Raw genomic sequence first — 27849 nt, forward strand, 5'->3', positions numbered from 1 at the left:
TCCAACTGCCTGGGACTGACTCCCTCACAAAAATATTTTTGATTCTCTCTTTCTTAATAGTTTCTATGTAGTTAATGGAATTGTATTTACAACGCTTCTTTTTTAGAATTCACAATTTCAAAAAACCTTATAATATCACCTCTTTCAACAGAAAAAAAGCACTTATAGAAAAGGAGGACACTCAAAACACTGTCGTCCTTACCTTATTGCCGAAAATAGATATACTTAGGTTAACAAAGAGACGTCACAAAAAAGAACTGCTATAGAGTCTGTTAATTAGCCTACTACATCTCACTTCTTATACGACGCAAAGGAGAAAGTTTATGCCCACCTCCCGCTCCACACTTTGCTTCCGTGGGTGCACAAGCTCCACCAGAAAATCCATACAGTCTCAGAATTGGTACCAAAATATTGAGAGTAATATTACCATCTCAGCATCCTTTAAAAGTGAGAACAGAATCAAAACGAGCAAAAAAAAAAAATAATAATAATCTTTTTAAGAAAAAAATAATACCTTAATATAACAATTATACTATGATTAGCTTTCAACTAGATATTAAAGCTATATGACTACAGGACTAAGTCAAAATCACTACCAAATGTGATTCGAAGAGATTTAAAAGGAGAAGGGAGGAAGAGAGAAGAGGAAGGGAAACCATCAAGAAAAACAAAACAAAACCAAAATCATGGGTTATATACACATTTAAAAGCTGTTGTCTTATATTACAGCAGATTCGTGAGATGATGAGATGTAGTCAACCCTCGATCCGAAGTGAGCCATCTCTGGTTGGGATGGGGAGTGAGGCTGGTGGGGGTCCAGGTCTGATGACATCACCTAAACAAAGGGCCACTCAGAAACTTCGCCCAGTCTTGCCTGGACATCCAGGTATGCTCTGCAGGGTGCGGAAGGTCGGGGGTGCCCAGAGGAGAACATAAAGTGGGAAGCAGGAGAAGAGAGAAGACGTGTCAGGCAAACGTACTATTCATTCCAACTTTTTCACTAGCGCTTTCAAAGTACGACTGCGTTGGGCTCCTGAGTATGTCTGGAAACAGCCAGGCTCACAGCTTACTGGGATCACGGCTTGGGAAATCTGACATCTTTGCCACCCTGACACTGGGGAGCAGACAGCTCTGCGACTCATTTTGCTGGCTTGCTATTTTGCTGATCTGATACTGTACTGTTGGATTCTTGGGGGTAATGGCAGGAAATGTGGTCAGCAAATGTGGCCATGCTGGGTTTTCGGCTATACTGGTGAACTGCAAACTGATGAGTGATACTTTTTTTAAAAAAATCTGGTTACACTTCTGGTTTTCAAAGCTAAATGTTAAAAAAACAAAAAACAAAAAACAGAAAACAAAAAACCCCTGCTTTATCTGATACTGTCAATGACTGCCAATAACTGAGAATGCAAATTTTAAAAAATCCAAAAAAATGATATTTCACATCAAGGACTCAAGGTCAGGGAAAAACACATGCAACAAATAACCAGCTTTGGTTACAGGAAAAAAAAACAGGCCCAGAACTCCCAGACTTGCTGAGTCTCCCTGAATCAACCATGAGCGTCTCCTCTGTGGATGGCACTAAATGGCAGAGAATGAAGCCTCTGTTAGGGACAACGTGTGTGTTTTGGTTCCAACATGTCACTCAGTTGGCTCACTTTATCCGTTTTGGAGGGGGGTCGGGTGTTACCACCACTCTCTTGGCTATGTTCTCCTTCTGCGAGAACAGGTTCCTTTAGCTGGACGCTGAGGATGGGCTGGATGCTCTTCCCTCATTCCCACAGTGGCCTTAGAGGGCGGGCTGTGGTGGGAAGCCCTATTCCGCCCTCACTTCTAAGAGAGAGGGCACGGGCAGTGTGGTGTCTGACCTTGCAGGGATCTGCTGTGCCTGGTAGCTGTTTCATCCCTTCCTCATCTGACTCCACAAAGGGCCAGAGCCACCCCCAATCCCGAGTTCTTGGAGACAGCAGTCCACTTTGTTCTCTGAGGAACCCTACCTCCCCTGGTCCCCCAAGCCCAGATTAATTAGTAATGAGTAGCTCTCCTTCAAACTGTTAGTGGCCTCTGGCTCTGGCCAGCAATGGCTGGGTCAGTGCTCGAAGGGAAATGGAGGTGAGGCGTGGGGAGAATTCACACACGGGGTTTATTTGGTTAAGAGAGGCAGTTGCATTAGTTGAGGTGATTCCTTAGCAGCAACATTAGAGAAATCCAAAGGAGATTTATGGAGCTCAACTCAATCTGGTCCCCCAACTGGGCCCATCCTAGAGAGTCCTGGCTGACTTGAGGGCCCAGAGTAAACCCCCCTCTATGAGAGGTGTCCAACGTACTGCAAACCAAAGTGGCAAGTCCATCTCCAGCCTTTCTTCTCCTATGTCCCCACTCCCAGAGAGAAAGGCACTTATGCCCCAGCTGGGACCCATTCCCACCCTCCGCTGTCATCCTCTCTCTTCCAGAGAGACAGACCCACGTTTCAAGCCCCCAAACTGTGCTAACACAGTACGCACTTAGGTTTCCTAAGAGAACCCCTCTTCCTTCTCGGGGTTCTTCACAAGAGCAAGATACTCATGTTCCAATGACACTATGGCAAGAGGCTCCTTCACTGACTGCCCCCATCTCCCCTTCTCCACTCCACCCCTTCCATCTCCCCATCAGAGTGATTTAAAAAAAAATGTTTAATTAACTTGAGCTCAGTTTAAAAGGTTAGGAAACTGGCAGGGATCCAAATCCACGTTACGCAGGTGATGTCGTTAATTTAATTTGCTTTTCGTGCGGTAATCTGGATAATTACTCAGTAGTTACTGGCAAAAATGTTTTCTTTTCACTAAAAGATGGAGTCTGGCTGTTTGACCGCATGAACCCCACCAGTCGAAGCCAGCGAGCTCTGGTAGACTAAAAGGGCCCAGGGACCTGAAAGGCCATCTCACAGGACCCCAGAGGGCTGGCCCCGGCCCCGGCCCCCACCCCCAGCCTTGGCCAAAGGCCAGGATTCTCCTGCCTCTGGACCCCTGGGACCGGTACAGCACCAGATCACCTTCCAGTTTCCTATGCTCTTGATTGTATTTCAAGACGGAGAAAGATGAGGGGAGGGGAAGATCAAGAAAAGGAATCAAAAGAACCAAATCAAGAAGAAAAAAAAAAAAGTTAAAAAAAAAGGTGAGGGTCATGATCAAAGCTGGAGAAAGGGATGAGAGAATAAAAGACTGGATTTTTTGCCCCCACCCCCCCGAAAAGGGGTTGGGAAAGAGGAGAGAGAGGTGTTGGCGCGATGAGACCAGGGCCTGTGCGTACTTGCATGCGAGCGTGCATACATGTACGACACGCCCGGCAGGGCGGAGACACAGGGCAGAGAAGGTAATACCTCAGAGTGGGATGGCAACAGAAGCACCTGCTCAATGGTATCCATTTGTAAAGGCCGTTGCAATCAAAGGTCCCTAAAATTGCACAATTGTTAAGGTCATCAGCACGCTATACATGGGAACAGATTGTCATATTCTGGGAAAGGAAATTATCTCTAGGACTAGACCGTGGTTGCCAGCATGAATATGTAATTCTGAGACACTGCGCCACAAGGGGCCCGGAGGCCATCCTCCCCAGCTCCGGGCCCTCCCACCCCACCCCAAGCCAGAGGCACAGGGCGTGTGTTGCTGTTGGGAAGGGGAGGCCTGTGCCCAGGATGGTGGGCGCTGCTGCCCTGAACCCCGGAGGGCAAAGATAACCAGGGTCTCTGCCCACAGTCCCGACAGCTCCAGCTGGGGAGAAAGCGAACCCTTGCACAGACAAAACGTGATGCCACGTGTGGTCATTCCAGAAAGGCGCCACAGCACACAGGTCAAGAGACCCAGGTTTTCAAGAACAAATAGGGTCTGTGTTTCTGGGCATTGGCAAAGGAAATAAGTTGTGCTCTACGTGGTGATAGATGTTCTCCCAAATTGATGCAGCTCTAAACTGAATAATAATACTCTGGATTTGGTACTACAGCTCATCTGAGGGGATTTGACTCATGAGACTACTGACTTAAGTGATATTGGCTTTGGCGTGAAATCATATGGACCTAGACTGCACAGGCCAGGGGTGGCAGCAATGTGCATGTGTGTGTGTAAGGCAGTATGTGATGTGTGTGTTGAGTGTATGGGTGTACCCTCAAATGAGTGCGTGAGAGCATGTGTGCATGTACCTCTGTGTGTGTGTGTGTGTGTGTGTGTGTGTTTTCCACTGCTGGGGTGGGAGGTGGGCAGGGAACGGGTGCCCTGGTGGCCCGGACTGTCTGCACTTGTTCTGTTCTCTCCAGCTCAGCCCCCGGGGCAGGGTTCTCCTGTCAGGGACAGGACCTGGAACAGCAGACACTCCCATCTGAGCCCCAAACCAAACTGCCTCCAAAATGCTGAGGTTGGCTGGAATGGAAGGGGGCCAAATTTCTGTTTCCCGAATGGAAGGGACAGCGAGCGAGTGGGCTCAGGCACATTCATGCTCACACACACCAGGAGGGGAAGAACAATACAATCTGAAAACAGCATGCAAATCTGTTAAGCAAATTTCCATTGCCTGGATTAGTTAGATTATAGAACCACAGAGCATTACAAATATCAAATGCATCTGGCCTTTGCGGGGCTGCAGCTAAAGAACACAAGTGGGAACTTACTTGGAACCTGGAAACTGGAAGAAACATTAGCAAAGGAAACCACCTGGGAGGGAGCATGAACCCCACACTGTGTCCCAAGGCCAAGTGCCGCCTCTGGACCTCAGACCCGGGGACTCTACTGACCAAGGCTCCTATCTTGAGGTGTGTGTGGGGATATTCCCAAGCTCCTCAAGTCCCAGCCCACATGGCTGTCTCCAGAAGGCAGGGGGATCAAGCAGGGGGGGCTGATGCCGAGGGCCTATTATGTGGTAGCAGGTGACGTATCCTATTTCCATTAATTCTCACACCACCTTTGGAGGGAGGTGTATTTATTGTCATTCTGCAGCCAGGGAAGTGAAATTCTGACGGATTATAGGATTATATAAGAGGCTCAAGGTTGCATGGACCGAGGGTCTGGAGTGGGGATCTGAACCTGACCTGCCCACGCTCCTTCCACTCCATCACGTGCTGGTGGCTCAAGAAAAATTTAAACAGCCCTAGGTGGCTGATGGAATGTGGATGGGGTGGGGCAACGCACTGTCCTCTCCTCGGCACCCAACCCCGGGCTCTTCTGGTCCCCTCTCCCAGGGGAGACAGGTGGGAAAGGAGGAGGCAGCGGGAGGGCAGGGGAGGGAGGTACTTACAGCTATGCCGTGGCCGAAGCCCGAGCCCGGCTGTGGGCTGGCCGCACTTATGTAATTCCCCACTCCGGAGTCCTGGCTGGCAGGGCCGTACAGGTCGGCGACAGGTCCTGGGCTGTTGGCCCCCGGGAAGCCTCCGGGCCGCGCGGGGTTGGAGCCTGCCGGGGAAGCGGGCGCGCCAAAATTCGGTTGAGCACTGTAGCTATTCAGGACTGGTGTGCAGAGAATAGAGCTGGGTATGAGGCCAGAAGCCAGGCATGCACCGGTCATTACAAGCCAAACACTCGAGAAAAACAGCTGAGGCCCAACTTCTAACACTCAACCAAGGCCATGCGAAAACATTAGCAGGGACTCAAGAATACTCAGCCCAGGCTACTACTAAGAAGCTCGGAGCTCCAAAAATAGAGAGAATAAAAAAACAATCATTCAACACACTACGGCAACCAACCGGAGGTGCTTCACTGCCCACCAAATTATCACAATAGAAATAGAGATATATATGGAAGAGAGAGAGGAAAAGAGAGAGAGAGAGAGATTTGTTTTCACATCTGAATTGGTGCTCATGCAGTCTTGTCTAGATCTGGGCACGTTGAGACAGCATTCACATCCCATGCAAACTACAAAGGAACTAGTTTTAGACTACACATTGTGTTAATATTGATATTAAAACGTGACAGGAAACAAAGCAATTTGTGTCCAGGAAAAAAAAAATCTTTGGGGAAGGGATTTAAAAATTTGTTTTTTGTTTCACTTTTTTTCTTGTTTGTTTGTTTTTGGATCCATTAAATGACAAATTTGTTTTGAAAAAAGAAAAAGACAAAAAAAGATCTCCAGTCCTCCCCACCCCCAACCTCTTTCCGCCCCCACCCCCACTGGCTACCTCCTCCCCCCACCCCCGTTTATATCCCTGCATGAAAGTCATCACTACTGAACGTGGTCGGAGGATGGGATATGTCATGGAAAATTTGGGCGTCTTAACATAACCCGTAATGATGGTGGCAAGGGATCCCCTTCTGGGGTGGAGAGCAGGGGATGGAGGGAGGGGGTGGGGTGGGGATGGCAAATCTGGAGACTGGGGCCGAAGCTGGGTGAATGCCAATGGTTCTACAGGACACCCACACACTCACCTCCTGCAGTAGAAGGAAAGGGGGGGGTTTAAACTTTTTTTTCCTTTTGTTTAAAAAAAAAAAAAAGACAAAGAAGTATGAATGCAGAGCATACTGACCGAACCAATTTACAGCTAAAGCATATCTGACTGAAATGGCTGCTCTCTCTTAACCTCATATAAACTCCAGACTGAGACAAAGAGCTAGGAATGCACCTGTGCTCTAGAGAGGAGACCACAGCCACAGATCCTGAGTGGTGGTGAGGAGGGGCAGCGGGAGGAGACACCGCCTGGGCCTCCATCTGTAGCCACCCTGCTCCCCGCCCAATCCCATCATTCCTTCTTCAGTGAGGGCCACAGCGGCACCTGGGTTAAATTTTGCCTCATCTTTCATTTCCCCTTAGCAGCAGTTTTCTTTACAAAATGGGGGGAATATTCTTTTTTTAATTGCAAAAGTAAGTTCTCATTGATTTTGAAAGCTGAAGGTGAGTCTGGGACCAGCCACTTTGAGGGCTATGGCTAACCCATGTGGAAGAACCAGACAAGCCGGACACCGCCTATTTCCACAACTTTGGCTCCAAGGCGCCGCTTTTCACTGCAATCTTCTCCCTCTGCTTCTGTGGCATTTCCCTCTCTGTCCGGTGACCAGCTGCCTCTAACACCTGCAGCCCCACTCTTGGCCGTGACCTTGCCCCAGGGACCTGTGCCTGCAGTCCCCTCACATCTGGTGGGGCTTGAAGAGCTCAACGTGGATTGATTTTTTACCCGCCTGTGCTGGGGATGGGAAGAGGTTGACCACGCAACCCCAGCCAGGCTGGCAGCAGACTGAGATGGGGCACAGAGATACAAAGATCAAACCAAGCAGCATCTGGCTCGTGACTGAGCACAGAAAAAGGGAAACTGATACCTCCAGGTGCCCTTGGGGCAGGAGGCTCTAGAGTGAGAGAGTGAGGCCCCTGGGAAGCAGGAGCTGAGAAATGAGTCAACTAGCAGATGGAAAAAACAGGTTAAAGAGAAAAAAAAAATCACAGAGGCTTAGAGCAAGTGAATGGCTGATTTGCGAATGCACTGGCAGACAAAGAGGGCAGGAATTCTGAATACAGAAGATTAAACTTGCAGATAACATTTGGCCTTTCTCACTCATGGAGGCAAATATCAAGCTGAGATATTCAAAGGCGGTATTATCTCGGTCTAACACTTTTTTTTTTCTTTGCTCTGGGCTAGGGAAAATGGAGCAAGCTGAGCTCAGACAGTGAACTCTGGGTTTAGCCTGGCAGCTGACCCCTGCTATGCAAAGTAACCAGCCAGTTCTGTTTCAGGGTAAAGAGAGGCTAGGGAAGGAGACCCTGCAGTGGAAGATGGAAAGACTTTTTTTTTTTTTTGGCTTCTTGCTCCTCTGGCCAGATGAAGATGCAGGAAGAGTGTGGGCAGGCCCACCTATTGAGGGGCTTAGGAGAAGGGGGTTTGGGTCTTGGCTCCCTCCAGCTGGGAGAGCCACCGAGAGACTAATGGAGCCAGCAGAAGTAGCCTCAGAGACAGGATGGAGCATGCCCATAGAAGGCTGCCGTCCGGAAACAGCCCCCTCGGTGTGCTGGCGTCCTGTCCCAGCTACTTCCCCCAGGCCTGTGTGCCCCAGGGGCCAAAGGGATTCCACGGTTAGCAGGATAAGCAGCGCCTCTTGGCCTCCGTACGACGCCCCTCCCCGCTCAGTCACAACACTGAAGGCATCCGATCCGAACACAGCTCTGAAAACTCACCTCCCATTATCGTCATACACGTGCCCCTCACGGTGCCCCACGCCTGCTCAAAGTCACCTTGCGGCTCACCCCCAGCCCCGGGCCGGAGCGGGGTGTGGGTCTCCGCCAGGGGGCGCAGCTGGCAGGAGGTAAGCAGCCGGCCCTGGGCTGGGGGCACGGAGTCGGGCCACCGCGCTCGGCTGCCAGCAATTCCCTCCGTGTCTCTCGGTAGGCAGGAGACCCCGGCGCCAGAAAGCGGGTTAAAGTCCCCAGACAAGCCATCCAGACACCCATGCATCTCTGGGCAGGCTCGCGGCAAGCAAATGGCTCTGACCCCCAGGGAAGAGTAGGGAGTGCCATTTTGCATGCAGTCTGTCGGTAGCTGTTCCTTCTGTCTGGCCGGGGGAAGGCATCAGGGACCAAGGGGTTGCCTTCTGGGGAGTTCATACTGAACACCGGCTGGCTACACAGGAAGGGGGGTCACTCGAGGACCCTCTCTCTCCCTCTGAGCTGGGTGACCTGAGCGGAGGGAGGGGCAGGCTGAGGAGGCAGATGCTGAGCCCCGACCCCAGGGTGCATTCTGCAGCTGTCAGCCCTCAGGCAGTGCTCCGTGAAGTGTCTTGGTGGAGGTGCCTTTCCCCAGGCACCCAGCCTCATCTGGAGGGGCTAAACCACTCCCCCAGGCCAGGATTGGGGTGGGAAGAGGGGATGGAACCTCACTCTCAATGGGCAAAGGTACCTTGTCTACTGCTCTGCTCTAGGTGTGTGTGTGTGTGTGTGTGTGTGTGTGTGTAGGGAGGGGATCTCAGAATGTGTTGCTGAATAAACAGTGCTGAGATTTATAAATTGGGACATCATGACTCCTGTCTCAGGAGAGGACAATTTCTTGCAAATATCTTGGCATTTCTGCCACAGAAGCCGTGAGCATTAAGTGGCCTGGGGCAAGCCCCTCACCAGGCAGTAGGGGGGCTCACTGGGCAGGGTGAAGGGCGAGGGGTTGGGATGAGGCTACTTGTCCACCAGTAGTTTAATTCTGGGCAAGTTCCTCTTCACCCCTTGCCCCTGGTCCCCAGCATCCTCTGGGCTTTCCGGGTCCAGGCAGCCGGTACGCTCAGGGAGGCAGCTGTGGTGCAGAGAGAGGGGCACTGGACTTGGAGTCAGAAGACCTGAGTGTGACCCTGGCCCTGACCTTTTGGCTGTGTGCTGCTGGTAAACCTTTCAGCCCGTAGGGGAGGGGTCCTCATCTGTACCATGTGAGTGTTGTCTGCCTTGGTCTACCTCTCAGTAGGCTACGTGAGAGTGGCAGAGAGAAAGCACAAACATGCCTATTTTTAAAATAGTTGTGGATGCAGAGCCCAGTAATACAGGTACCATAGGCAAATTTAGGAAAATCTGGTATAGGAAAATACAGTTCACAATCAGGAAGTGATTTACAAAAGGCTGCAATTCAGGATGTCTGGGTAGCTCAGCGGTTAAGCATCTGCCTTCAGCTCAGGGCCTGATCCCAGGTCCAGGGATTGAGTCCCATGTCGGGCTCCCTGTGAGGAGCCTGCTTCTCCCTCTGCTTATGTCTCTGCCTCTCTTTTTGTGTCCCTTATGAATAAATAGATAAAATCTTTTAAACCCCCCCTCAAACAAAAAAGGCTTCAATTCATCTGTCTAGGGGATTTAATCACATTGGACCCGATGAAGGACTCTGAGACACAGGGTGGGAGGCGGGAAGGGGCAGGAAAGCAAGGGCCTGGAATCTCACTGAGGCCAGCAAGAGGAAATGCATTTGACTTAAAGTTGGAGGCGTTCTGAGTTGGATAAAAGGAGGAACTTCCTATCAAGGGAATGAAGTACCTTCATGGCTGACCCAGGAAACCCCAGGGAATCTTATCCCAGAGATCCTCACAAAGGTGTGTCCTAAAGGCTTACATCCTTACCTGTAGGGACTGGATCCAAAGCTCATGGGTACCTCAGGGTTTTAAAGCAAACCCAGGGAGATGCCTGCCTCCAAGCAGGCACACAGTCTGCCTGTGGCTCTGCCCAACTGTGGTCAGAAGTGGCTGGGCTGAGAGTGGGGGTGAGAGAGTCCTAGCACACTGAGACTCAGAACAACCCCAAAAGCGTGGAAGTCTCAGTGTCCATCTGATCCCTGAGTGATGTCACTGGACGTGATGCAGAAAGCTAGAGCCTGGGACTATGAGGGGGGCACCTCTAGGAGCGCCTGGCTTCAAGATCCAAAAATTGGATTATTGCTGATCCAGAGAAAGGAACTGTTTAAAAATCCTCCCTAGGTGAGCTCAGCCCACATATCTGGGACAGGTTGGGGCCCCGCCAAGTCCCAGTGTTAGACCGTGGTCCTGCTCTGGAGGGTCTCGCATTTCGTCAAAGGGCAGGGCCAGCCCTCAAGACAACTGCAATCGTCTATCTTGTGAATTATCGGCTGCTGCCAGGTTTCATCTCAGGTGGGAGACCCTGGTGGCCCCCATCACATTTCTAGAGCATGTGCTTCTTAGGGAGAGGTACAGGCAATGGCAGGCCTGTCCTCGCCCAGTCCAGCTCTGAGGGTAACATGCTGCCAAAACAGAACTCACGACACAGGGCATTTCAGGGCCAAAGAGAAGGGATGGGCTGCCTGGTGTCAGGGCTCCCCTTACCAACCCCCAGCTCCCGACAGAATGGAGGACTGGGAAAAGAAGCCTCTGTGATTTTCTTTCAACCATCACACTGGGTGTTAGGGTTTTTTGTTTGTTTGAAAGAATGTAAAGAAACTGAAAGAGGAATGAGTAGAGGGGCTGTGGTGATAGGCTGATGCCAGAGAAATAGAGGTCAAGGTCATTGCCCCTCCAACTCTCCCCTCTACCTTCATCTTGTCCATGTCATGCTTCTATCTGCCTTCATTAAAAACTCCACAGCACCAGTGCCTGGGTTGCTCAGTTGGTTAAGTGACGGACCCTTGATTTCAGCTCAGATCATGATCTTGGGATCATGAGGTCTGGCCTTGAGTTGGGCTCTCTGCTCAGGGGAGAGTCTGCTTCTCTTCTCTCTTTCGCTTTCCCTTTTCCTCTGCCCCTCTCCTGACTCTATGTGCTCTCCCTCTTAAATAAATCTTAAAAAAAAAAAAAAAAAAGACCCCCTACAACACTGGAGACTTCCACAGGTCCCTCTCAACAGCCAGCCACTCCTTGCTCATGGGCTCTGAAGAATGGCAGCCGGGCAGCCAAGGCCTTCCTGGGAACAGAGTCAAGGACCCCACTCTGATCCTCCATGCCCTCTGAAAGTAGGACCCACTATAAATTAATGGAGATGGTCAAATGGGAAAGGTCAACATGGAAAGATAAGCCTGTTCCTGCTAATGGAAGGAGAAATACTCAGCTGTGAATTATTACAGCATGTCTCCAGCAGAGCAAGGGGGAATTACAATTATGCTCCAGCAGTCTCTGCCTGGCCACTATGTCCCAGGGATCCTGGCTCTAACTTTCCTTCTGGAGCTTAGCCTGAAGGTGGGAGAGACAGATAGGACCAGCAATTATATCCAACCTGGGAAAGCTCTGCTAAAACTCAGGCTATTTCAGAAGGGCAGAAGAAACACTTTAACACGAGGGGAGGATTAAGAGGGTAATGTGATGGCATTTCCGTTTCCCTGTCTCCATATACAAACAAATATATTACAGAGGTATGAACTCAGCCTGACGTCAACAACTCCGGACATATCCAGGGATGCCTGGCCCATCTTAAATACCACATGGGACACGTGGACAGTGTCTGCTCATGCACTGGGTGGCAGGAAAGTCAGTGTCACAAACACTGCAAATGTCAGTTATTGTGGTGCCCTGGTCTTTTTTTTTTTTTTTTTAAGATTTTATTTATTTATTTATTCATAGAGACACAGAGAGAGGGGGGCAGAGGAACAGGCAGAGGGAGAAGCAGGCTCCATGCAGGGAGCCCAATGTGGGACTCTATCCAGGGTCCCCAGGATCACACCCCAGGCTGCAGGCGGCGCTAAACTGCTACGCCACCAGGGCTGCCCCGGTGCCTTGGTCTTTTAAGACTGCAGTTTCTGCTTGTTCTCTCAAAACCTAACCTGCTTTAGGCTGCTGGGGCTGGGGCTGATGTCTGCTGGTTAATGCTGGCTAGCTCAAGTAGGGAATGCAAGGACAGCAGAACAGAGGACTTGGGACTAATTATTATGTAAAATGGTCTAAGCTTCTGGTCAAAGCACACCCCTCTGAAGAGGGAACTTTACTACCGGCTGGCTCTAAAGGCCTCACATCACATGTTAGTAGTGAACCTGGAGATCTGTACTATCACTCAGATCAATCAGTGTGAGCAGAAAGCCCCAGACACCCAGAATGAACCTGTCTGAGCAGAGCTTTGTGGCTAGGACTACATACTTTATGTTGACATACAATCTCAACAGATAATAGCTTGTTCTCTAACTTGATGCTCTTCTACTATGGGCCCTGATTTGGGTCTGTGGATGTGTCTCCTCCTCACAACGGACAAGGCTGGAATTGGTTGGGAAGGTAGGCAAGGAGAAAAGAGACATGTGGCTAACTACCATCTGCTTATGGTGTAAATTCTGAGGATGGAGTAGCCTTGAGCGGGTCCCGGTGGCCAAAGAACCCACATTTTGTCATGAGAGCAAAGAAGGAACTTCATGGAGTTAACATCAGGTTCCCGTTTCTCCCAGGCCCTAAGGGTCCCCAGGGATAGACCTGGTTGTTATGTGTCTAAGGAAGGAGGGGGAGAAAGGCCCCAGGGAAGGAAAGGCCATGAGGTGGGTCTCTGGTGCTCGCCTGGTGCTTGCTCTGCCAATGTGAACTGTCTGCTGGGCCACAAAGCCTTCGCCAGATGAAAGGATCTCAGCAGGCTGCCCTGGCTCAGGCCTCTGGTCTCAAATGCAAGGTGGTCATGATCCCTCTCGGAAGTGAATGGATGACTCAATGGTGCCTCGGCCCTGAGCCTCTATGGCACCTTGGGAAACAGGGGAGATCAACGTGAAAGATGGCTGTTTATGGTTTGGCTGCAGCAGGTGGTTTTAAAACTCACATCCTGCTGCCTCTTCTGTAAGTTCACTGGTTCCAGACTCCAGGCCCACACGGGTTAGAACCTGCAAGGAGCAGTAGATAAGGAGACTCCCAGAGCCCACCAGCACCCACGCAACAGTGCACTGAGCCTGGGGAGACAGGCTGCAGCCTCCACTGCCACCGGACCAGGCAGCTCGAAAGGCCCTGGCGTCCAGTTCCTGACCACCCTGCCTTAGGACCGAAAGGAAATAGGACAGGGAGTGAGGTGCCAGGGTGACTCCCTCTCCCTGTCTGTCTCTCTCTCCAGAACACTTTGGTTGCTCTGAGGGTCTCCTACTTTAATCCTGAGAATGTCCCTTGCTTTTGTTTGGATCTGGTGACTGTCTATGTCCCGAGGCACAGCCAGCTCTATCTGGTCAACAAAGACACCAGCCTGGCTTCTCCCCACACAAACTCAGCCACCCTCGGTGCTGCTGGGCTGTGCGTACTCTCTTGTGAATTCCCAGCTGCCCTCAGCCAGAGGCATCGGATCCTAGCTTCTGTCTTGTGAGTGATTCCACTCTCTGCAGGCTCAGTGCATGTTTCCTGTGCCATGTACTATGACAAGAAAGCACCATGGAGTCCAAGGCTGGACCTACGTATACTCGTAGTACTCTCAGTCACGATGAAAAGCTTTGTCAGAATTTGGTAACACTGGGACGCCCGGGTGGCTCAGCAGTTGAGCGCCTGCCTTTGGCCCAGGATGTGATCCCAGAGTCCGGGGATCGAGTCCCACATCAGGCTCCCTGCATGGAACTGGCTTCTCCCTCTGCCTATGTCTCTGCCTCTCTCTCTGTCTTTCATGAATAAATAAATAAATAAATAAATAAATAAATAAATAAATAAATAAATAAATAAAGAATTTGCTAACACCCTGTCCCAGTTAGGGAAGGTGGAGCTACTACGAGCAAAGTCAGGTCCAGAGGCAAGAGGCACACAGTTCCAGAGCTGTGGCTTCTATGGGTGCCACGCTGGAAAGGGAATTGCTATGTACTGAGCACCTACTGTGTGCCAGGTACACTGGTGGGTGTTTAACCCCATCTTTTTTCATGCTCTTGACAACCTGTAGGATGGGTCCAATTGCCCTGGGTGACAGGCGAGGGAACTGAGGACTACAGTGGTGCGGGAACCTGTCTCGGAAGTGTCTCTGACCAGACTGAGCCCAACTTGAACTTGGATGTCAGGGCAACTCCCAGCTCCTAGTCAAACAGAATCCTGCTGCTCGGCTGTCCTTCCCTGCCTCCTAGTCTGACAGGACATCTTGTGTTTATTTGGATCTTTGCCTCAGACATGTTGCAAGGACAGACACCAAACCTTCCCCATTGGACTGCTGGCTCCTGAGGGTGAGGGCTCTGTCGCCCTGTCCAGACTGGGGGCTCCGTGGGGTTGGGTCATACCTGCCCTATGAGATAGGGGACCACGTCTCTCCCGAAGGACTAGACCGCCCTCCTCTGGGCCACATCCCAGAATAAGGCTGGGCACAAGGCAGGTGGGCAGGATTGCTATGCTCAGGGTGGGGAGGAGGGGACACTGCCAGACAGAAAGGGAGCCCTCCCACACCTGAGCCCTTATAGGGACGCGTCTGGAACGTGTGACCAGAGGCCTGGTTTCAGTCCCAAAGACCACTGCATTCTGCTGGGGTCAGTCTGGTTGGGACCATCAGTACTTACTGCCTGGTCACTCAGAATGGAAACTCACTGCCCCAGGCTCTACTACCCGGGGGTAGGGTGGGGAGGATGCCCAAGGGGCAGCCCCTTGAGGACCTCTACAAAAGGCTTTCCACTCAAGCAGCCTGTCTTTAATGATTATAAAGGCACAGGAGTTTAATCCATTTTTGATGTAAGCACTAATAGCTCTGTGTCCTTGAAGTTCAAAGCGGGTGCATACATGTCACTAATTAGCCAAGCACGGAGCCATTCAGCTCCCTCTCATGTTTCTAATTAGGTCTTTAATAACAAACAAACTCCGACCTTACCAAAAGGCCCCCATCCATCAGACAGTCAAGGAGGGCGGCTGCTTCCATGTTTATGGCTGCTTAAGGCCGTTGGTTCTATATGTACATGCTCTTAATCTCAGCTAGGACAGCCCTGTCCTCGAATCCCATCTGTGAGGACAAAGACCCCTTCAGGCTGCCCTAGAGGGATGGCCCTCCTGGGCAGGCAGGACAGCCCTGGGCTCCCAGGCTGCAGGCTGAGGATCCAGACCAGCTCTCCTGGTCATGAGATGAGGTGGGGGCAACCTACCTGGCTTGGTTCTATTTATTCACTTGAGATATGGATGCTGGTGACAAAGTCACAGAGATGGTGTGAATCTGACAAGAAGCAGGTGGTACTTGAGTCCAAGTTTTAACTACTACTGAGGCCTGGGGCTGACCCTGGTCGATTCGGATTTGATGGGTCTGCAGGGTGGCCTGGATACCAGGAATTTCAAAAACTCTCCAGATGATTCTAACAAGTAGCAAGGTTCAAGAACCACCGTGTTGGCCCTGGTCTCAAATTTGCTTATTGATAGTAACTGTTAACAAGTCTACCTTTATTAACAAATACCATCCAGAGGGCCAAACCTTAAACATTTAATCAACCATACCCAAGGATGGAAATCTGACTACAGGCTCTTTCTGTGATACTCACAATTCTGGAATACTTCTGTCCCTCTCACTCCCTCTATGTATGAAAACAATGTAGGACTGATTGTTTTCAAATGCATTCTCATCACTTAGAAGCCCCTGGCCTTCTCTCCAGTCATTCTTCTTAATTTTAAAAGCACTATCACTACCATGCCCCCCCCCACCCCCAAGAGATTGAGAGCTGTGGACACAGCAGCTATCTAGAGCTACAGAGTTGAAAGGTCTGCAAGCACCCTCTAGTCTGAAGCCCTTTGCCCAAAAATCACCCAGCCTGTTGGATGGCAGAGCTAGACCAGAACCAAGCCTTCTGATTCCCTACTCTTTCATGTTCTTATCTTCTTAAAAAAAAAAAAAGTGTTTATTGTTCTTATCTGATTATTCCACAAGGCAACCTGGTCCCCTAGGATGGTGAAGGGATATAAGGGCTGAGCTGTTTCTATCCCAAGGCCAGAGCAATACAGCTGTGGGGCCAGTCCCCGAACCCAGTGTAGCCCTCCAGCAAGTTATATCCAAGCCTGACTGGCTTTTCTTGGAACCAGGTGGTCAGGGAAACATTGAAATCTCAGGGGCTGCCTCTGTGGAAGGTCTGATGTGCCTGGAGTGGAACAGTCTAGACCCAGAAAAGTCAAATAAGGTGGCCAAGGATACACAGCAAAACTGGATCATCCAACAGCAGTCTAGGTTTTCTGGTCTTTTCTGGAGGCTGGGTTAACACTGCCTGCCCCACCCGACTCCGGGGCAGCCTGGGTCCCCTGTGTGTCTGTAAGGCTCAGTCTCTCTTCACTCTGGAGGCCGGGAAAGTCAACCTTCTGCAGGTTACAGTCAGAAATAACTTCCAGAAAGAGAGCCTTCGCCTCCCACAGTGCTCTACCACAGGCGCACAGGTCTGCACGGATTGCTCACCACAGACCTGGACAGACCGTTTTATTAATATTAATAAGTAACCAGGAACAAAGGGCCTCTTTATTTTTAGCTTTCTCTAATTGCGTAGTAATTACTCATCTACAAAACAAATGAGCCCCTGCTCACTGTTGCCATAGTAGCGGGTGCCCAACCTCCCTGCAAGCTGATTGGCCGAGGATCCCGGGCTCCCGCCTTCGGCCCCGCCCCTTCACGGCCATTGGCCCAAAGCAAAGCCCCAGCAACGGGGCGGCCAATCCCCTCGCAGCCCCACGGCTGGGCTGGGCTTCCCAGCGACCTTCCAGATTCAGTCCTCACTGCTCACCGAAGGGACGTTGACTCATCCCTAAGGAGAGCGGGAGAAGGTCTGTCTTGCCCCAAGAGGCCCTCCCTGGCTCCATCGCCTCCATCGCCTCGCTTCTTTTGGGCAATGGCTAACTTCCTTCAGTCGTGTTTCAGCTAAAGGCTCCTTTCACATAATAATAACTACCTTCAGGCTGGCTCCCCCTTACCCGACCACGCCTGCTCTGGGCCTCCTTTGTCTGCCTGTGGTCGGAAAAGGATTCAGGGACTGGAAGCCAGATCAGAAATGTCAGCCGAAGCCAGACAGAACCATGACCTCAAGTCTGCGACACAGAAGCAGGTGCAAAATGTGCATATATAATGCTTCCTGAGGCCTCTTGTAGATGGTTTTAGGGTCTCTCTTCCCCCAAGGATACAAGGGCAGAATTAAGTTGATGGGCAGCGGTGGTTTGCCCTTGAGTCGGTGTTAAGAATGCCGACCTCTGCTCAGGAATCGGAGGGGCTGGTATGATGGAGCATCCGCTGACATGGCTGGGAGCACAGATGTGACAAGACAGACCCAAGTTCCAATTTTGTCTCTACTACCTCTGACAAGCTACTCAAGCCACGGTTTCAAGATTTAAAAAATGGGAACAAGATAGTGCCCTCTTTATAGGATTATGAGAATTAGATGGGGGTAAGGCAGGTGGCCGTAGCACAGTACTTGGCTCACTCATAATGGAGTTTTATGAATATGACTATTATCATCATGTATTAAAATTGGGTGGGAGGTGTCTCTAGCATCCTATCCAACCACTTGCAAGATATCCTTCCCTTACGGGAACTCATAGGTAGGTGTGAATGTTGAGGTGCTGGCTGGAACCTTTCTATCCATGCCACACAGTAGATTTCATCGCGTCTCTCTCATCCTGACAGGTCTAATTCCAACAGCCAATCACAGCTGTTCAAAAGCATTATTTGCCTACCTCCTGTTCTGCAGGATTCCAAGCTGGCAAGGGGAGACCTTTTTTATTAATATTAATAAGCATCCAGGAACAAAGGGCCCCTTTCTGCTTTCTCCAATTGCATAATAATTAGTCATCTACACTAAGAATGAGGTCGACTTCACCTCCTGGAGTACTGATGGTTTATATTGTTGGAGAAGGCAGGCACCACTCTGAAATACATGCAAAACATGTTCCATAGAGTCAGAACGCCGCCTCTCATCCAGAAGACCTCACCAATAGGGAAGGACACCAAGGACACAGTGTTGTGTTGAGGAGGGGCACCCAGGTAGGGTTAATCAGGTGTGGCTTCCTAGCACACCTGGAGCCAATTTTAATGGAGGGAGCAAAGGCAAGGACAGAGGAAGGTGGATTGGCTGCAACTGCCATGAGGGCACAGGGGTGGGAATCAACAGCCTCAAGTAGGGAATGAGTAATAACTTGTTGGCAGAAGCAAAGGAGAGTCACAGAAAAAGGTGGAGGATTGCAAGGGAAGGCCCTCCTTTGGCAGCCTTGCTCCCCTTTCTTTGTTCTAGGGACTAGAATCCTCCACCCCAGGGATTAGGGAAGGGTCAAGCTGTGTTCTGTGGGGCCGCTGCCAACTTGAACTTCCTGAGCTGGTTCTGTCCTTACCAAGCTCCACTGCCATAGAGCATATGAACCTCTCTCTCCCACCAGTATGACCGTAGTGATCTGGTTTTCAAGGTCTCTCAGAATCTAGTCTGTCTTGACCTCATCAAGCCTATACCCCCACTGCCCATTAGACAGCCTCCCACTGTCCCCTCAGCACTGGCTGTCATCCCACTGCCAACCTTTTATCCAAATTCTCTCACCTGAAGTGTTCTCTCATCTCCTGCTTGAAATCCTGTGGGGCCCACGTGAGTCTTGCTTCCTGTCTGAGCTTCCCTGCCTGCTGAGTGCTCTCTGACCAGGCAGGAACGTAGTTTTACTGAAGACCAGCTCTTTTATCCAGTGCATGCTGCATCCTCCCCAAAAGACTGGGAACTTGTTGAAGGTAAAGGACCATGCCCTGAAATTCTGCATCCCACCCCAGACTCCAGCATGATGCTGAGCCCAGAGTTAATCAGCTAATGGATAAAAGCCAAAGGCCTAAAGCATCCCTTACTGGGTAGTGACAGATGAATATTTATGGAGTGTTTACATGATGTCACCTGTCCTCCTGCACTCTCCTCTCTAGTCTACCCTGCTGTCCAACATACAAATCTGATGTCACTTCCTGGGGTCAGGCTTCTCTGAAGTTCCCAGTTGTCTGCGTGAATCCAGGCTCTTTCACAGGGCACCAAAAGCCCTCTGCTCTGGCTCTGCCAGTCCTCCAGCTTTATCTGTGGCTGCCCCCCCATGCCCCTCCCACCCCCACTGCACTTTATTCTCTAGCCAGAGTAAGCCATTTGTAGGGCTTCAGATTCACTCTACTGTTTTGGGTTCTGGTGGTTTTGCACATGCTGTTCCCTCTGGCTCTTAGGGAACTCCTACTTGTCCTTTAAAAGTAGAAACACTCACTACTCCCCTGTGAAACCTTCCCAGACAAAGCCAATCACTTCCTCCTCTGGGCCCTTTCTGTTACTGGCAGATTTATGGCATCATACTGTAAGTACCCATCAGCCTCCATGCTAGGCTGGGAGACACTTGAGGGCAGGGATTCATGCTTTCCCACCCAGCAGCATTTATCCTTCCATCTCTTTATCTGCACCCAGACTGTCCTTTGGAAATCCATTCTTCTCCTTTTATTCAGCTCAGAGGGGGTTGGATCCCACCCTTAGTGACTGGTTCTCACAAACCAGGCCTTAGCCCAGCAGCACAAAGCTCTGGACTTCTACTAGAATTCAGGACCATCTGACCCTTTCTTCTTCAAGACAGGCTGGTGGGAAGCAGGAAACCACTGCAACCATTTTGCCACCGTAGGAAAGCCAACATAAAGATAGCATGGAAGCAAAAAGAAGGACAAAGCTAAGGGAACTGCAAAAAAAAGAGACCTGAGCAGTCTAGACATGAAGCCTACTCTTCTACGGAGCTTCCAGGATGCTGGCCAATAAATCCCATATAAATTTAACCATGCCAAGTTGGGTTTTTTGATATAGCCCAAACCCAAAGCACCACACGTAATAATAACTACTGTTGTTGTACACTTAATAAATATCTGGTGAAGTAAATTCTGTGGCAGATGAGCCCTGAGCCCAGTTCTGCAATCTACACTTGACAGAAGAGCCTGTGAGGTATAGGGACCTGAGTTCTCTGCCAATCCAGCACCGAGGCTACTGGATTCTCTCAGCATACCCCACCGCATGCGGGGCATCTGGCTGGCAGGTGAATTCTTCATGAACACACACAGTTTCTCTGCAGGGTTACTGAAGCAGGTGAGAAGACCTGGGTTCAAGGTCGGGGTTCTTTACCCTTGACCACAGCTTTGCACCCCAGGTAACCAGTTGTATGACTTTGGGTAAGTCATGCAACCATTCTGCAGATCAGCTTTCTCTTAAAAATAAACATGCAAAACTGGAACAAAACCTTCTGCTTTCTTGTCCGTCTCACGGGCTAGCTATGGTCACAGACACGGCAATCTAACCCCCGCAGAAATGCAAGGAGCCACGATACACCCAGGCCTGTGCTCCTTTGATGACTCTCACCAACATGTGGGTTCACCAGCTTCTGGGGCTCCCCACATCCTGCAGTGGCCCCACCCAGCCCAGGGTGCAAGGAGGGAGTCCCTCTGCCCATCTCTATTGTGCTCTACATGCAGCTTCCAAGGGCACCACCACACTTTCTACCCTTGTTCCAGATAGCAGGGCCTGGGCTCCTGAGCCAGCATGAGAGAGAGGGCCAACCAGGTACTTGGGGGCAGGGGGGCCGCGGGGAGAGGGTGTTAAACAGGGATGTGTCACCCTCTGAAAATAATTCCACTGATTTAAAAGACCCTTAATATCCTCCCCCCTCCCTACTCCATTCACTTTAGGATTAACTTATACTGAGGTCTAGGCTTCAAGGCTAGTCACTAATTGCACTAGAGTTGATTTATCAACTGCACGGTGTTTCTATTACAAAATTATTGATCACAGCTGATGTATTTTATCCTCAACAGGGTTGGTCCAAAAGCCCTTGGAAAGTGAATGAAGCAGAGGTCAGCAGCGTGCAGCTTCACCTTATTATAAATTCACTGGGATTACTGAAATCCAGTGTGGGATTCTTGATGGTGAAAGACCTGGCTCTCCCAGAAATGAAGATTTTAATGACAAACTGAGAAATGAGGTGCCCATCCCCAGGACACAAGGCAGTGGACTGAGAGGTAAGTCTGGCTGGTTGCAGCAGCTGGTCATAACGGGTCACTGATCTGTGCTCCCTCTGGGCTGCTCCACTGGCTCCGTGCCACGGCCACAGATGTGGCACTTTCCCAGCGAGAGGGTGTACCCATGACCCTACCCTACCCCCATATGGGCTGTCTTGGCATCATAGCACCCAAAGGATGCCTGCAAGGGAGGCTGGGTGGGAAAGAAGAGATGATTGCCCTGCAGCAACCCCCTTCCTGGACGTCGGATCCTGCTGACAGAGGTGCAGAAAAGCCATCTTCAGAAATGAAGGCAGCACATTGATCCATTTTCCTTTTTAAAATGAAGCTGACAGTGTGAGAAACAATGCATCACGGGAAATAGGGATTTAGCAGGAATCTGGATTCTCAGACCACTGAAGGCAAGAAATGTTGTCTGCCTTTATATTCCTTGGAGCCTGGCACAAAGCAACCTTCAATGCAGGCTTGTTGAAAGCAACACCTGGGAACCCTAAAACTTATGCCACAAAGGATGAAAATAATTCCCAGATCCCTCCAGCAGCTAGAGGAGTGTATGGGGAACGCTACTGTTCACACCCCCGGCCCCTAACACATAGAAGGTGAAGGGTGTCAGGGGCACATGGACAATCCCCGGGATGGGCACGCCTGCTTCATGAGCACTCACATCTCCTCTCCTTTATGGTTCAATCAAGGTCAACCTATTTGTTCTACCTCCTGACTTGAATTACTTTTGTTCATTTTACCCATTGGAACCAAAACTATTAGGGATATCCAGTCACAGGGTAGCCAAGCCATTTCCCTAGCAGAGCCAGGCCTGGGATTTAGGCCAATAAGGGGGATTTTCGCTGGCTCTGCCTGCTGTCCACCCTCCTTCCTGCTCAGTGGCCTGCATCAGTCTGCAACTCTAGCACCCCGCCAAAGCCTGCCACTTCCGGCCATTTCCCTCTGCCTCCCGCCAACCCCCCTGCGGGATGGCTCTTCCGACATTTCCCTTCCTGGGCCTCGGGGCCCTCCTCCTGTCTGGTGGCTGACTGGCCTGCTCACTTGCAATCCCTGTTCATGCTCACGGTGCCATGCACCACTCCCCAAGGAGCTACCATTCCCTTCTGTCATCTCACACTCTTCTGGGAACGTCGTGGACTCTGTGACCTCCCGGGCTTCAGTCTCCCATAATTAATAACTTATCCCCTGAAGGTTTGGATCCCACGGTGCCCTCCTGCAGTGTTAGGTCAGAGCCATCAGCCAGCCTGACTTAAAGAGCAGGTCCCAAGTGGCAACTACTTCGCATCCCATCAACTTGTAAAGGCTAGTTACAAAAGCTCTCTGAGACCCCTGGCACTCCCTTATGACTTGTCACCACAAATGTAGGGGAGATAGTGTATCCAGAGACACTGACTGCCCATGCCCCTGAGCTGACGGCAGAAGCTGTGGGACTGGGAAATCTTCCTGGGAAGATGGAGGGAAAGCGTGGCCTCTCTGAACATCATAGGTTCCCCTTCCCTCTTATCCCCTCCCCTCGGAGCTGTGCCAATAATCTCCGCACTAGCAATGTCACCACTCTGACACCCCTTGCCCCATCCCACCCCCACCTGTTCCTTGGAGAGCACACGTAAAGGCTTCTCCTTGATCTTCACCAACCGGAAGAACAGATGCCAACCTTTGCTAGGACCCAATGCATTCCCTGTGTGCGGGCTGAGGATCTGAAGATCTGAATCCTTTTCCCCACCATGTCTCATTTTCTCTCCACCCTGGGGACTAGATCATGTAGACAGGACTGCTACATGGACCTGTTCCCTTGACAGGCTGGATGTGAGCTGGCCAAGGACCCAAGGCGTAGAGGGCTTGGAGGAGCCTGGCCGGTGGGCCTTAACAAAGAAGCAAAGACTGTGCTCTGTTCAAGAACCACAAGACAAGAACAAAGGGAGAGCTTTCGGACTCCTTCTGATCCTGTTTCTGTTCTCTCTTGCTACAGTTGGACACTATCAGCAGAGATCTCAGTTCGGAAGGCTAGAGCTGAGGGTGGTGACCCAGTGCTGGACTGGGGGAGCAGGGAGTGTGAGGGGAGGTGGTGGTGGCTGATGGCGAGAACATGGATCCAAGCCCCTTGGCAACATTGAAAATATGGAGCCCCCTCTCTTCCTGGTCCCCCACGCTATCCTTCAGACAGCTGTGCTGTCCCGGGCTATTGGAGGCCCTGTAATATCAACTCAACAATGCATGTTCTAGAGCTACGGCTACCAGGACATCTACTACAGTGCATGCATTTAGTTCAGTCCCACAGAGACATACACTCTAAGAACAGGCAGGGGAGGTGTGAAATGTTTTACTGGACAACAGGTGTTTTGGAGTTGTAACTAATAAAAAAAAAAAATCGAAAACGAAAGTGTACAAAAAAAGACATTTCTCGAGAGTTGGATATGAGTTTGTTTCTTGAACTGTTTCATCTGAACAAGCAAAAACATGCAAACCAGCTGGTACTAACAGGAAGCTGGACACCGAGAGAGGATTAATAGGTGTGGACAAACCTTCCCGCTGAGCGTGCTCAGAAGAGTGTTTGAGAGGAGGTGTGCAGATCCTAGTGTAAGAGAGGCGGGAAAGTATGCCTCAGAGACACTCTCTCACCGCAGCCCCAACCAAGCAAGAGAAAAGACAACAGAAACATGACTCTCGCACTCACCACCACCGTCAGGAGCTCATGTTACTAGACTGGAATAAAGCTGGCAAGTATAAAGTACAGTAAGGGGTCCTGGCTGGGGCCGGAGATGGGCCAGGGGGTGGGCGGGGGGCTCAGAAGCTCTTCGATTGATACACAGACCCACCCCGTGTTGCCACCCAGAAATAAAATAGCCTGCAAATCCGAACCACTTTTCCCTCACCTGAGTGTGTGTGGTGGGGGGAGTGGCTGACCAAACTGGATTTAGGTTTGGGTGGGACATGATGAGGCCATCAGAACTGAATGAATACGATCAAAATAAACAAACAAACTCTCGACTGAGCACAAGAAAAGATGACATTTCAGACTACTGGGTGAAGGTAAAAGAAAAGTGACCACTGATAGTGAAGTTATCTAGGAGTCGGCAGGGGCCTCCCCTGGCGGGGGTCACCTGAGCCCTGCTCACCTCAAGTCCTGCGTGAATTAGGAAAAGGCGGGCAGGCTGCCCCGAGGAGGTGGCTGAGGTGGGTGCAGAGCTCAAGGCCCCCCTGGACCTCCTACCCTGACACCATAGCCCTGACAGATTACCAGTTGCCAACCTGAGCAAAATCCAAGCTGCTTCCCCCCTTCCCCTCCACAGCCCTCAGCAGGTGCTTCCACCTTAGGAAGCTCCCCCAGTACATCATAATATGGAAGGAAAAAACCCCCAAAGCTGTGGAACTAGACAAAAACGAAAGGCAAAATAGGGCCTTCCATAGGATGCCTGATTTCTAGGCCAAGCCTGACAGCCAGCCCCTGGGGAGTGGAGGCCACGTTTCCTACTGTTTTGAGTCCCCTGCCAGGTTCGGCAGAGTACCAAGCTCAAGGTCACTACTCCCACAGACTCCTTCCTATTAGACAAGGTGCCTGGACTTGTGATGCCCTCCAATAGCTGAGGCTCTTGCCTGGGGGCTAAAGGAGCATCCTTGTCCCCTGGGAAGGAGCTGGCATGGGGAGGGCAGGGTTGCAGGAGCAGGGGAAGGCTAAACCAGTGATCACCTGCTGGCCTAGGCTAATGCACAAACCCAAATGAGTCTGTGCAGCTCCTCTCACATATTTGCCAAAATGCCACCAAGGGGCTACTACAACAGGTAAATAATTGGCCATCTGGCCAGGCTTGGAGTCCAGGTTATTTTCTAGAGGGAGGGAGGGGGACAGTCCTTACAGGCCAAAATGCACTAAAATAAAGGCAGAGATCTTCATTCCCCAAGCTTGTAACCCTGCTCCAGGTCCAAAGGGGGGCATGGGGGTGAGAGGCTGAGCTACTCTGGCTACTCGGAGGCAGGTGTCTTCCGGCCCAGATGGTGTTCTGAATTTGGCAGGCATAAGCTAGTCGTTGCCCTGGGGCTCACCCCCAGTCCCTGACCCCCAGGCAGCACTGGGGGGTACCCTGCAGCTTCCCAGCCGAGCCTGCACCCCTGGGGCCAGGCACCTCGGAGTTGAGGATTTACTCCTTACACTAACCTAGGCTGGTGTGGGGCAGGTGGTCTGGGAGCACACTCCTGAATAGAATTCACTAACAGTGCAGCGATGAGCATGGCTGACCTCGAATGGCCCCTGGGAGACTTGGCTCCCGATGGAAATGGCTACAAATAAAACACCACTGATCCTGGAAAAAAAAGTGTGGTTGGAGATGGCTCTGGAGTTTGGGGTTAGGAGTTAGGGGGGGGGTGGGTGGGACTCCTGCCTGGTTCTGGGGGTCCGTGAGAAGGTAGGGGTGGCGGGGGGGGGTGCACAGACCATGGGGAGACCGCTCTCAGACTCTCAAAGAACCCCATGCTGCCCTTTAAACTTGCCATGAAGTCAAGGAGAACGGGGGTGGGGAGAGAGGCAGGGTTAATTTCGGGTTAAAGTTTAGTTTCATAATCCAAGTTATAATAAGAAAGAAACTGAACGGAGAAAACAACCAACAACACTCAAAAATCTCGAGTTTTCTTTTTGTCGTCCCCCCCCACCAGGCACAGGTAGGACAGAGGCTCGTTTTGTAACGATACCAAAAAGCACTCAAGTTAAAAAACCAAACAGAGCAGGGAAACAACCAGGCAGCAGCGTGCCCCGCCCCCAGGGCAGGGGCACCAGGTGGGGGAGGGCAGGTGGGGGCAGCGGGAGGGCTGAGCTCGGTGCCCAGCTCTTTGGCTACCTGGCCCTCGGCAGCCCCCAGAGAATTCCTGGCCCCTCCAAACAAATCCCCAGTGGGTGATTCCAGGGAGTGGATCCTTTGTAGCTCGAGGCAGTGCCAGTTTGCATGGAACGGAGTTTTACTGATGATTCTAAAGGGCCTCACTGTGCCAGTCTCTTATCACTGAGGGTTTGGGTTTTTGGCATTTGCCCTCTGGGCTTTTAATGTCCCATTTCCTGGTACCCCCCAGCACCTCCCTCCCCCTGCCCTCCTTAGAGCCCTGTCAAACTGCTTCCCTGGGTGCTCCAGTGCCCTGTCTGCGGGGGGGGGGGGGGGGGGGGGGGGAGCGTGGGGGGGGGGGAGCTGCAAGCCATGACTAGTCTAGGAGGAGCCAGGACCTCTTGGCAGCTGGGGCATGGAGGCCAGGAGGCCTCACTGGGAGCCCAGCACACAGCAGAAGCCCCACTTGCTCAGGAAGGCGGGGAACATCTGGGGGAGAGGGGCATAAGGTTGTTCTGGGGCCTGGTATCCTGGACATACCCCAGCTCCAACCTGGCCCCATAGTGCTGCTGGGAAAATGAGCCCAGCCCCACAGTGCTCACCTGAGGGGCTCCAGACCTCCTAAAAGGTTGGGTTTGGAGACCAAAGGACCAGGGCAATTTTGTGGGAGGGAAAACCCCGGTTCCCTTGGCAGGGTTAGGGTTAGGGTTAGGTCCAGGAGCTCTCTGGTCTCTGCTCTGAGGAGTCTGGGATGTGACAGGGGCTTCAGGAAATCACTCCATTTCCCTGAGCTTGGGGCTGGCCCTATATCTGGCCTTGGCCTTCAGAGACTGGGGTTTGGCCACCTGCCAGGTGCGGTGGGGGTGGGGGGGTGGGGGGCAGCAGCGGGCCAGGGGCTCTGAGCCTCCCTCTTACAACCTGGTGCTTCACTCTTGGGAACGAAGCCTTGTGAAGCAGTGAAAGCCGAAGGGGAAATGACCACAGGTGTCCTGCAGCCAGCTGTCTGGTGAAGGGGTCATCCAAAGACAAAAACAAGTTCACTGGTCTTTTTTTCAAGGAGAGAATAGTAGTCTACCTTTGGTTTGCAGTCCTGTGACTGACCCCTGCTGGGAGCTGCCCCGGGTGGCAGGGCCTCGCCTGCGCCCCCCTGTTCCCACCCTCTGGGCTGTGACAATAGTGGACAGACGCAGCCACACAGATCCAACAGGGCCTTTACCTTCCCCTGCACACTGGGGCATGCCTGGGAGCGCCTGTCCCGTACACCTCCCTACCTGATCCTCTTGCCGCTGCCACCGCCGCTGCCGCCACTGGTCCGTAAGCCGCTGCTGGGAAGCCTGGCGGGGAGAGAGGAGCTGGAGTGAGGGTCAGACCCTGGAAGGGCCCCCCCCCCCTTGCACAGCCTGGGCTCACAGGCCGTGCTCGACCCCCTTCAGAGGATGGGGATGACAAGGGATCTCCTCGGGGCAGCTTTTGGGAGGGACACAGAACAGTGGCTCTCAGGCTTCTGGAAGGCACACAGAAATAATGTAAGAGGATTAGGAGGCTCTTCTCTTGGGAGCAGGGCAGGGTCCCCGTTGTCCCTGTAATGACTGGCGGGGGGGCGGTGGGGCAGACCCCCAGAGTGTGTTCTAGGGCAGGGCCAGCATGGCCCAGGGGTCCCTGGAGCAAGTGGCCCTGAGCCTCTGGGCAGCACAGGCACATGCACCAGGAGGTGGCTGACCTCCAGCTGCTCTCCTGAGGCTCTGCTGGTCTGCTTGGCTTAGCTGTG

The 27849-nt window shown here is 51.6% G+C and overlaps 1 protein-coding gene across 11 annotated transcripts in view; it reads right to left on the minus strand.

Annotated features, from left to right (window-relative positions):
* Positions 1 to 258: 258 nt before the first annotated feature.
* Positions 259 to 27849, minus strand: part of MSI2 (musashi RNA binding protein 2) — a 387083-nt gene continuing 359492 nt past the window's right edge. The window contains exons 11-15 of one of the 11 annotated variants that reach the window (XR_005982997.1): positions 27353 to 27433; positions 23796 to 23845; positions 5263 to 5417; positions 3359 to 3431; positions 825 to 893 (exon numbers count right to left, since the gene is read on the minus strand). Coding sequence is in view for 9 of the 11 variants with exons in the window: in XM_041724104.1 (XP_041580038.1) it covers positions 3390 to 3431; positions 5263 to 5471; positions 27353 to 27433 (332 nt within the window). In the remaining 2 variants the exon portion in view is untranslated. Of the gene's footprint in view, positions 894 to 3358; positions 3432 to 5262; positions 5472 to 23795; positions 23846 to 27352; positions 27434 to 27849 lie in introns of all 11 variants that reach the window. The other 10 variants (XR_005982998.1, XM_041724104.1, XM_041724110.1 and 7 more) reach the window with 10 other exon arrangements.

This window comes from Vulpes lagopus, chromosome 12, assembly GCF_018345385.1.
Source record: "Vulpes lagopus strain Blue_001 chromosome 12, ASM1834538v1, whole genome shotgun sequence".
NCBI lineage: Eukaryota > Metazoa > Chordata > Mammalia > Carnivora > Canidae > Vulpes > Vulpes lagopus.